Raw genomic sequence first — 11,830 nt, 5'->3', positions numbered from 1 at the left:
TATTGGTGGTGGTTGAGAAGAATTCCTCTTTCCATGTAAAGCAATTTAGCGCAATATACATGTGTCATATTATTGTTCTTAATATATTAAGAACAATAATACTGATATATTTTTACAACATTTTTAACTTTAAAACATGTATCTTTATACCACATGAATCTCTTTAAAATATTAATACTTTTAGAAAAACTGACATAATTATTAATATTATGAACAAACAATGAAACGGTGTCAAAATTAGACAACACAAATAATTAAGATATTCATTGTAAATAGAGTTAAGTGTATTAGGCTGACACTAAATTCTTTGTTTCACTTAGTATAAATGCCCATTGCACGTACAGTCATCTTAATATATGTATGCGCTGTTATGCTGGCAAAAAGGGGTTGAAGTTACTTTGCTGTTTTAATAGAAATGTTAAATATTCAGCAATGCCCTTATTAACTTCTGGAAACAACCGCAATGACAACGCATATAAAAATGTAGGTTTTTTTATGCGCCACCTGGTGGATTTTCTGTGAAGCGAAACACATTAAGGGAAAAGGGAAAGTAGCCCCCCCGAAAACACTTGCAGAATTCTGCGTGACTCCGCGAGACGATTTGGCGAATGCCGCGGGAGAAAACGCGCGTTTTTAAAGGCCACATCTGTACAGACAGACAAAAGCGTATGATGAACAAACAAAGCAGACATGACCTGGAGAAAGATTAAACAGCCAGTGGCGGCTCGTGACTGCTCATCTGAGGGGCGCAAATTCACATATGTGTTCGGAGTGTCATGTGTGTTGCTTGTGTTTTCAAAATATGTGTTTGTTGCAACATGTGAACCATGTGCATCACGTGTTTTGTGAAAATAAGTGCCTGCTGCACACCGTTTATGATAAAAGAGACGCTCACGTTCACGAAATACTTGCAAGACACTCACTTAACAGTAAACTCATGAGATCTTGCGATCTGGCAAACGTGAGCGTCTCTTATGATAAACCCTTTAGACGCATGCAGCATGCACTTATTTTGACAAAACACGTGATGCACACAGGTTCACTCGACGCGCAAAACACATATTTTGAAATTACAAACCACACACATGACGGGCTACATACATGTTGTGACAAACTTCGCATCGAACGCCCTCGAAAAAAAGAAGTCACCGGCCGCCACTGTACACGGCATGTAGAAATGAACAACTCTCACTTTCTTTTGACCTCTCACTGATAGGAATTACCCATACTTGCACCTGTTAAACATCTTTTCATATGAAAAATATCAGTAATATTCAATGGCTTAAAAAATATGCTTAGTATGAAAAACTATATCTGTACAGCATCAATAAATTCAAACGATGATTCACTTCACTTAGTAAAAATAACAAATATCTTTCGATTCTCTAGCACCTGAATACAAAATGTCTCCAGATAACTGCTTGCCAAAATGTCCCAGCTCTTTAAAATGCACTTTATAATTCAACATGAGTTACCACACTATTTAACAATAATACGCACGTAATATCTCATTAAAAGCTTCATTATATGATATTCAAAAACTCATTGTCTCCTCTGTCAGCCAAATAAACTTGATCTTTGTAAGATGCATGGTACCCATGGTCCCCAAATATTCTGGGCTGTGAGACTACAAGTGATAGCAATTTATCTAGGAATGTATTTAATATTTCTAAAGTTAATATGTTCATTTTGGAGAAAGAGGCATTTTGCATGGACAACGTTTAGCTAATTTTACATACACGTGAAGTAAATGTGCAACAAGCATGACAAATCCTGCCCAAAATATAAACAGACTCAGACATTAAATAACACAGAGTGAGTTTTTGAGGTTTCAGTATTAATGCAATACTGCAATACAACCTTCAGAGAAGTCAGTCTTCAAGTGTAATATGTCTCTTATACCGGTATAGACGCAGGTCGTGTATCTTCATACAATGACCTGTTCATAAACTCAATAACTGCGCTGTAAGCATACTGTAGCATAAGAGACGCGACAAAACAAGCATAAGGCCACAAAAGTTTAAAATGTTAAAAGACGTAAAGCATTGGTCAATGTTGCAACATGTCCACATACACACACAACAAATAATATGTGTGTGTATTGTGGAAGTTACCACACATAAACAAATCAAACAAAGCTTGCAAAAGTGTTTTCTTTACATTCAGGTTGTGCACCACTAGACGGGAACCATCCATGCATCGGTCTCTTTCTTATTTGAGAAGTTTTTTGGGTGTGTTTGCTTTCTTGATCTGCCAGAGGTGACCGTAGATGGTGATGGCATCTACACTAGCCGACATGGTCTTGGCGGGTATTTTGCTGAACTGTTTCTTGTCCGAGCTGTATTTATAGAGAGTCTCGATCATTTTGGGTGTGATGGTCTTGGGCCCGATGCCAGCTAGCTTGTTGATCTCCTCCGCCTCTGGGCAATACGTGTACAGGCAGCGAAACTGACAGCCCGAGTCCCGGAACAGAATCAGAAAGTTGTTGGCTTGTGTTTTCTCCATTACCTATAGAAAGACAAAAGATACTTACTAATAGGTTTAACATTGATGAATTCCCTGGGCATCGAAACCCATGACCCTTTAACCAGCGAATTTACTTAAACTTGTTGAGTAACAAATCAAATGTACCAGCTCAATTCAAATTAATTTTGAAAGTGAATTGAAATTGATATCTGCAGAGAAAAGTTTCCAAACATTAAAAGCGAATCACCTCCAGGATCTTGTTTTTCTGTCCCTCATTGACTCGGCCTGCGAGACAGCAGTGAGCCAATGCGTTCTGAATGATGTATTTATTTGATTTAGCACTGGGCTCCTTATACAGCTTCGGCCCTGCAAAAAAGGAAACACATCACGCAAGCATTAGAGAAAACTATCAGCGATTGAACTGTTGATCGACCAATTGATCGATTACATTTATAAAACCAGAACTTAACTTTATTCAGCTTTATAACTAAGCTTTATGCTGGCTGATTATTAAAGCTAAAAATCTATAACTTAAAGTCTCCGTAAACCAGAAGCCGCAATCAACTTTACTTCTGTGTTGTGACATATTTCAGAGTGAAACAGACCATTATGCTTTGATTGGATATTGGAAAAAGTGTAGTGAAAAGTGATTAAAGTTTATGACGGCACATGAATTTTTAAAGGGGTCATATGAAAATCAGACTTTTCCCATGTTTAAGTGCTATAATTGGGTCCCCAGTGCTTCTGTGAACCTAGAACACGTGATAAATAACAACTGGGCAACTGTGTTGTAGCTCGTACAACCCAGTAACTTTGATACGCGTCAGCTCGTACAGTCTAAATCTTGCTCACTGCCCATCTCCATGTACAGAGACACCAGACGCACATTTCACCGGGACAGCGCCACCTGGCACTCGTGGGCCAATACAAGCGACACAGTAGCCTATCTGTACAGATGTGAAGCTAAGATTAATCCAAACAGTCGCTAAGTTTGTCTAAATGGGTATAAAAGTTGCTAGATGTAGCAATAAGTCGCTAAATTGGCAACACAGTTGCTGAGTTGGCAACACTGCTTCAGCCAATCCCCTTTTTTGAGCAAGTAAACCCCACCCACTGATTAACATTAAATTTGCATACAAGTTGAAAATGAAAATGAAAACAAAAATGAAAACCAATAAATAAAAGAGAACATAAATTTAAAACTGAAATTTACAGTTTAATTTTGTCCCTATTATTGCTTGGGCATGAATAAAAAGCCTTTTAAAAAATGTATTTACAGATACCTTTTCAAGTTTGCCTTTTTATTTTAATATTGTCAGTCTTGACTCAAGATTATATGGAAAATGAAATGTCAAATCATCAATTTTATTTTATTTTTCAATTTGGCCGGAATGATGCTTCATCACTTTGAAAATGAAATAATTTAATATTTTCATTTTTATTTTAGCATTTAATTTTCAAATTTGGGACATATTTTGAGTTACAACTTACACTTATTTTACACCCTAAAAAATCTCATAATATGACCCCTTTAACAAAATAATGACTTACATGGAAAAAAATGTAAATAAATTGCAATATTACATAAAAAATAAGACTGACAGTTTTGATTTAATTGGAAATAACTTAAATTGCTGTGTTATCACAATATCAAAAACATTTTTTGTTAAGAAGATCCTGTTTCTACTGGCTGTGTTTCAGCTTCATTTAAAGGTGCCAAAGAATGCATTATAATAATATATATAATAATTTAAATAATAATATAATAATAGTATGTGGCTTTACTAAGTGGAAAAATATCCAGAATTTTTTTACATGTCCATTTACAATCATAGGATTTGTCTTTAGAATGAAATGGTCTATTATTACCTTATTTGAAAGGGTGATGAATAATAATGTTGAGCTCTGCTCTGATTGGCTGTTTCACAGAGCAGCTCATTTCAGTAGCTCTGTGTGTGTGTGTGTAAACAGACCTTATATGTTTAAGCCTGTATAAGATGAAGATACAGATGTTTGGAGATTGTTAATGGACGTTTCTGAGTGGTAAGTTTGTGTTTTTTTCAGTATGGATCGGCAAAACATAACGTCAATAGTAGAACTTCAGGCTAAACGCTAGCATATAGCATTAACTAGCATATAGCTCTAACTCAGCAGTCACAACTTTGTTTTCAGCATTGTAAAAACATTGCACTTAATTTAATTTTGATGAGCCGTACATCACAACTGTAATGTCACAGTCGGTGTTATCTTGAGATTGGCCTGTTTTCCAGTGGTCTTTTGCATGCACAAGGTTTACATAAAAAGGAGGAAACAATCATGTTTAAGGCTCACGATATGTCATTACCATGTACAGAACTACTGTTATTCTACGGCATCTTTAAAGACAAATTTGTGTAAACTTGTATTTTATTATAGATTACAGATTATTATACAGGATCAAGGTCCTAACCACGGGTTAAGTGCTATGGTTAATGTTGTGACATGTTATGTCCTGAGCCCACCTGTATATTCTGTGTTGGATGCTGCGGACGATGTCGTCGACTCGAGCTCCCAGTTCTCTCCATTACCACTTACTGATGGACACGGTGACAAGCATCCCTCTGCAGAGTCAGGCCTGAGGATGAACACACATACAGCTCTTTTAGCAAGACTGCAGTCGTAACTTATAAGTTAGCCACTTTTTCTACTGAAAAAAGGAAGAGATGCTTGTTTTCATTAAAAATCAGCTCCACCAATTGATGCTGAAAAGCCGAAGGGTTGAAAAAACCACTGAAGCAGAGCTCTGATGAAACAGCAGAGACAAACTCATCACACTGCATCCTAACCAGGTGCCAAACAACAGTTTCTAACATTTTAAGTTTACACAACAAAGTGAAAATGCGGGGTGATGTGACAAATTCATAGTGATAAGATTTTATATATAGCTCTGTAGAGCATTATTAGGACCAATGAGAAATCAAAAATACATATAAACTTTGACTAAGTCATACTGACTATACATTGACTACATATTAGTGCACCCAGTTACGACACAATGTCATGTTAAATGTGAAATTCTGATGCTTGTGCAGAGGTCAAAATTTTGTTGCTGTGGTTATAAAGCAGAAAAAGCAACAAACAAAAGATGAACACAAGAAAATTAAGCTAAAAGTGCAATGTGTACATTTTAGAAGGATCTATTTACAGAAATGCAATATAATATACATACCTATATTATCAGTGGTGTATAAAGACCTTACATAATGAACTGTTATGTTTTTACTATCTTAGAATGAGCCATTTTTATCTACATACGCCGCGGGTCCCCTGCACTCTAAAAATGTCTGGGTTATTTTTGACCCAAATGGGTAAATATTGGACAGAACACATGCTGGGTTAGGGGGCGTGCACACCAAAGCTTTTAGGCCCACGGCCGGCGCATGTTTTCAATTGTTTCCAATGAAAGCTCTGCGTTTTTCAAAAAAGCCAGCAGCTAACGCTTTTCTTTCGTGCTCAGCTCTGAGCGCAGAGAGTTGAAAAATATTCAACTTTGGGTAAAAAGCTCCGCTCGTCAATGTCAGTTCTCACATGGCCGTCGAATCACAGTGGAGGAGGGGTGGGACATAACACAGCAACCAACCGGCTCACAGCTGAAGTATCAGAGCTACCGAAGCGCTCAGCTGAAGAAAGCTGGCACTTAGCGTCCTCCAGGCATTTTCAGCCGCATTTAAAAGTTTTGGTGTGCACGCCCCCTTAAAAATAAACACATGCTGGGTTAATGACCCAATGATGGGTTATTGTTAGGCAACCATGGGGAATAATAACTCAGCAGTTGGGTTAAAACAACCCAGCATTAGGTCAATTTTAACCCAGCAGTGTGTTCTGTCCAATATTTACCCATTATGGGTTAAAAATAACCCAGCTATTTTTAGAGTGTAACATGGAAGTTGCCACCATGTTTTTACAGTAGCCCTAAACGGACAAACTGCTCTAAAGAGTGCATTTTGTCACTTTAATGTCGCAGACAATGACATGTTTGTCCCGTGGCAGCTACCGTAGGTCCTCTATTGGCGTTTTTTTATTGCATAGAACCCCATGGTTTGGTTTAGGTCGGGTTGGGTCAGCTTACTTTTGGGGGCAGTACGCAGTACCCAATACTTTTTTTAGTACCACCTCGGCCGGGGTTCCAAGCGACCCGAGCTGATACCAAAACGTATTAAAACACTGTAGATCACTGATTGGTCTGAGAAAATCGTCACTACCAGTGTCATCGCTATAATGTAAAAGATTAGCTTTACCTTCATGCTAGCTTGCACTGTTTCGAGTAAACCTGTTATCATCTCTGCTTTGCTGTAAGTTCCTAAACTCCCTTCTAGCAATGAAAACATCCACAGGTTGTGAATCAGGAACACCATACAAGTTTTTTTCCAGACGCACGTCTGCATATATGCTTGAATGCAACTTAAATGAGGCGCAGCTGAGCGCGTCGACTGTCGCCACCGGTGTTTGTACAAAAACTGCCATGTGAGACAGAGGTAGTGATAAACGCGATATGTAAACATCTATTTCTGGTGGTCAATTTTAATTTTGTGGCGGACTGAGAAATAAATTAATGTATGGGAATGTACAACGACGCTCTCACTTGTATGAATTCACAGCAGTAGGCAGCGCAAATATAACCACACGCCTATAATCCCTCCCACTGCGAAGTGTTACTAAACTCGATGGAAAAGCTAACCAAGCCTAAGTGAGGTGAGCTGACCCAACCTGACCCAAACCAAACCGTGAGGTACTATGCAATGGAAAACAGTCATATTTGTCACGAAAGGAAAAAAGCGGAACTGTGCAATTCACAATCTCACCCATAGATGCCACTAAAATCTACACACGGCACCTTTAGCATAAAGTGTAAAATAAAAATTTTCATTATGCTGTATAACATAATCCAGATGAGATATTTATAAGATTATTACAATTTATTGTCATCTAAAACCAAAATCTAATGTCCAAGCACACAGTATGAGTTTAACCAGCGTCCAAGCTGAAATGACAGCCATCAGCCCTGTGAAAAAATGACATGGGAGTGATGCCGTCTGCAGACTGACCTTCCCTTTTTCCCTTTAGAAGAGCTCAGAAATAAACACAGACCGCCAGGTGACAGTCTGCTGCCTCTGAGCAACCAGCACAAAGAAAAGACAGAGATACCATACACAAAAGACAGTGGGTTACAGACTACACGGGTTTTTTTTCACAGCAATAGATGCGTGTCAATACTGATTAAAACAGGTGCAGAAAGATCATGAAATAGACATTAAGAGAATTGCGCTAACCTTGATGGTCTCTTATCTGACTGAACGCTCTCATTGTCTGCCAAGTTGAGGGAAGCGAGTGACAAGCTGGACACGGAGTATCCGCGGGGTCGTGAACCTGGACGTGCAAATACAGTACACATTATCTGGTTTGAGTTGTTTAACTAAAAACATTGTGAAACATAATCTTAGATATAAAAGATGTTTTTTATTTTTCATCTTAAAGTTATCATTTCTAAATGGATTTTCACAATAGTGTGATGGAAGGTTTAATGTCTATCTTTTGAAAATATTAAGCTTTTACCAAGGCTGGGTCGGAAAACCTTCCGGTCAAATTTTCCAGCATACCTGTGGCGGTCCGTACTGGAGGTTTTGGAGACTCCATTATGTCTCTGTGCATAGATTTGGGCCGTGGCTTCTTTTGCTTGACACTCGGGGTGCGTGGCTTAATAACACTGTCCATGTCATCCATCAGTTGGAGCTGTTTCCTCCTCATATACTCGTTTTTTATGTAATCTCGCCTGTCCTTATCATCTTCCTTCTTCTGACGTTCCTCTTCTGCCTTTAGTCTGTTTCAAATTCAATATATTGTATAAATGAACCATAAACGATAAACTTATGATTTATCATTATAATGATCACAGGTGTGTTGTACGACGGCAAGTGTCTGTTAACTGAAGGTACTGTGTGTGTGTGCACATGTGTGTATGGGTGACAACCTGTGTATTTACTGTATGTATGTATTATGTTACTTATTTAAACAGCAGTCACTGTATTTTTATTGTGTCATTTTCTGTAATTGTACTGTAATTCTATACATATACATATATGTATTAGAGAAGGGCATAGATTAATCTAGATTAATCTCATATAAAATAAAAGTAATTTTTGCATAACATACAAGTTTGTGCTGTGTGTAATTATTATGTATATATAAATACACACACATTCATGTATGTATTTAAGAAACATTTACATGTGTATATATATTTATTTATATTTTTATATATTCTAAATTATATATAAATAAAAACCGATAACTAAATAAAACATTTCTTAAATGTATATATATGTATGTGTGTGTGTTAAAATATGCATAATATTTACATTCATCACAAACTCATATATTATGCAAAAAAAAAAAAGTTTATTTTGTATGAGATTAACTCTTTCACCGCCATTGACGAGATATCTCGTCAATTAAGAGAAAACGCTTCCCCGCCAATGACGAGATTTTCCGTCTTTCCGCAATACCGCTATTATCCACCAGGTGGCGCCCTTCCGCAACTTTTTAAACCCGGAAGTATTGCCCTATGGCAAGCGGCTGCATGTCCGTGTCTGTTTTAAAGATCGCCTGTGAATGGGATCTCTATGAAAAGTCCGTCACAAAAATTAAATTATCTCTGCTTTTTGCTCAAAATGTGGTGTTTTTCCAGAAACCTACCCATATTCAAAAGCTGATTGCAAAAGAACCACTGAAGGTAGGATGAAACGTTTTTTTTTTTTTGAAAGCAGAGGGTCTGTTCTTTCATTTGGTATATTGTATGTTTATATATTTAAAGAAGAACATTTTCTGGAAGGTATTAAACTTTGGTGAAAATCATGAAAAACGCTGGCACTGGCTGGCAGCTTTAAAAAAAAAACCCGCTGGCGGTGAAAGAGTAAATCTATGCCCAGCCCTAATATATATATATATATATATGATTTGAATTATTGTGTAGTTTTGAGTGTGTAGTTGTGTATTGTACTGTGTGTGGTGTTGTCATACCGCGCTGCTTCTTTCTTCTGCTCTGTCTCAGCCTCCTGTTGTTGTTTCTTGATCTGCATCTCTCTCTCCCTCCGCAGCCTTTTCTCCATCAGCGCCGCTTTCTTTTGAGCAATATCATCCTCTCCTTTCAGGTCATCCTGAGTTACAATACACACAAAATAAAAACTGATTTAGTATATACACTTAAATAGCTGACAGATCTGAAAATATTGAACTTTTTTGCAGTTTTTATCCAGTTTTATCTTGAATATTTGGTATGTCTACTTTTGGCAGCAATTACAGCAGCAGATGTCTGTGGCATAGTGTCAATATATTTCAATAAATGCCGACTGCATTTTGAAAGTGCAGTTTATTTTCCAAATCACCCCAAATTGGGGACATACTAATTATTAAAGATAAAAGTGGATAAAAATAATAATCTGACATTTGTTGTGCTCAGCGCAACCATCATTATTAGGGCTGTCACAATAGTGAAATTTGTCTGACAGTTAATTATCTAATAAATTGTGACGGTTATGATGATTAATTGCCTGTTTTATTGCTTTGACATTTCATTCTCATACACTTTTTCATGAAATAATTTTCACACATTGTTGCGATTATTTAAATGAAATCTTAATGAACATTATTTACCTTGCAGTAAATATTAATACATCACATAACACATATTTAAAAGTAATTATTTAAAGAATGTATCTTTTAAAATCTGAAAATTCTTTATAGGCTAAGAAATAAAATGCAATCAAAATAAACTGACTATACCAGAACAGGCCTTAAATAGTAGCCATTCCTACTAAGGTCATTTTAGTACCACATTGTCTGTAGTGGTTGCAAAAAAATTCTTTACAGATCCTTAAAGGAATATTCAATTTTCTTAAAAGAAAAATCCAGATAATTTACTCACCACCATGTCATCCAAAATGTTGATGTCTTTCTTTGTTCAGTCGAGAAGAAATTATGTTTTCTGAGGAAAACATTGCAGGATTTTTCTTATTTTAATGGACTTTAATAGAGCCCAACATTTAATACTTAACTCAATACTTAACTCAACACTTAACGTTTTTTTTCAACGGAGTTTCAAAGGACTCTAAATGATCCCAAACGAGGCATAAGCGTCTTATCTAACAAAACGATTGTCATTTTTGACAATAAAAATAACAAATATACACTTTTAAATGACAACTTCTCGTTTAAATCCGGTCGTGATGCGCCAACGTGACCCCACGCAATATGTCATGACGTCAAGAGGTCACAGAGGACGAACGCGAAACTCCGCCCCAGTGTTTACAAGGGTTGAGAACGAGGACCGTTCCTACGTTGTTGTATGTCAACTGATACTAATTAATGTCTTTGTGTCAGTTTATTGTTTACAATGGTCCGCAAATGTGGGTTTTATATATGTAACACGTGACCTCCCTACGTCACTACGCATTTACGTTAGGTCACGCAGGACCGTATTTAGACGAGAAGTTGTGGTTTAAAAGTGTATATTTGTTATTTTTATTGTCAAAAATGACAATCGTTTTGCTAGATAAGACCCTTATGCCTCGTTTGGGATCATTTATAGACCTTTGAAACTCTGCTGAAAAAAACTGTTAAGTGTTGAGTTAAGTATTAAATGTTGGGCTCTATTAAAGTCCATTAAAATGAGAAAAATCCTGCAATGTTTTCCTCAAAAAACATAATTTCTTCTGGACTGAACAAAGAAAGACATCAACATTTTGGATGACATGGCGGTGAGTAAATTATCTGGATTTTTCTTTTAAGAAAATGGAATATTCCTTTAAGAATAGCATCCTGCACTTCCCTGAATTTGGAATTGCTGTTTTGGAAATGTATGTTTTACCTGGCAGTTCATACTGCTTATCAAAGTTTTGCAGCATTTATTTAAATGCTGTTTTTTCCACTGTATTGAATGGCTTTGCAATGTATTGCATTACAAATGTCAGTTAAGGAGTGCCATCTGATACGGTATCGTTTATACGGGCGCTGCAGCTCCCCCTTGTGTTTTTTAGAGAGATGTGCAATCATTGTGGTGATCTGAAATCATCACGATGAGGTGAAACAATTGCGATGAGATGATTATTTAATCATTGTGACAGTCCTAATCAATATGAAATGAAATCATGTTTTAGAGGCAATAAAGATCAATATTTTCAAATCTGTCTGTTGTTCATGTCAAAGATCAATGTGAAATCAAACTTTGATGCTCCTAATAAGATTATGAGACTTAAAGCAACACTATGTAGTTTACATGTAAAAATGACTTACAGCTCCCCCATGTGGTTGAAAAGCGCAACAGTGCCTG

The 11,830-nt window shown here is 36.8% G+C and overlaps 1 protein-coding gene across 1 annotated transcript in view; it reads right to left on the bottom strand.

Annotated features, from left to right (window-relative positions):
• Positions 1-655: 655 nt before the first annotated feature.
• camsap2b (calmodulin regulated spectrin-associated protein family, member 2b) overlaps positions 656-11,830 on the bottom strand; it is a 67,912-nt gene continuing 56,737 nt past the window's right edge. The window contains exons 13-19 of the mRNA XM_065261994.1: positions 9,523-9,659; positions 8,103-8,323; positions 7,776-7,872; positions 7,551-7,616; positions 4,968-5,080; positions 2,714-2,832; positions 656-2,508 (exon numbers count right to left, since the gene is read on the bottom strand). Of these exons, the coding sequence (XP_065118066.1) occupies positions 2,212-2,508; positions 2,714-2,832; positions 4,968-5,080; positions 7,551-7,616; positions 7,776-7,872; positions 8,103-8,323; positions 9,523-9,659 (1,050 nt within the window). The 3' untranslated portion in view covers positions 656-2,211. The remainder of the gene's footprint in view (positions 2,509-2,713; positions 2,833-4,967; positions 5,081-7,550; positions 7,617-7,775; positions 7,873-8,102; positions 8,324-9,522; positions 9,660-11,830) is intronic.

This window comes from Paramisgurnus dabryanus, chromosome 6, assembly GCF_030506205.2.
Source record: "Paramisgurnus dabryanus chromosome 6, PD_genome_1.1, whole genome shotgun sequence".
In the NCBI taxonomy this organism is placed as follows: domain Eukaryota; kingdom Metazoa; phylum Chordata; class Actinopteri; order Cypriniformes; family Cobitidae; genus Paramisgurnus; species Paramisgurnus dabryanus.
The sequence above is the reverse complement of the archived record's forward strand: the minus strand, read 5'-3'. Positions and strand labels throughout refer to the sequence as shown.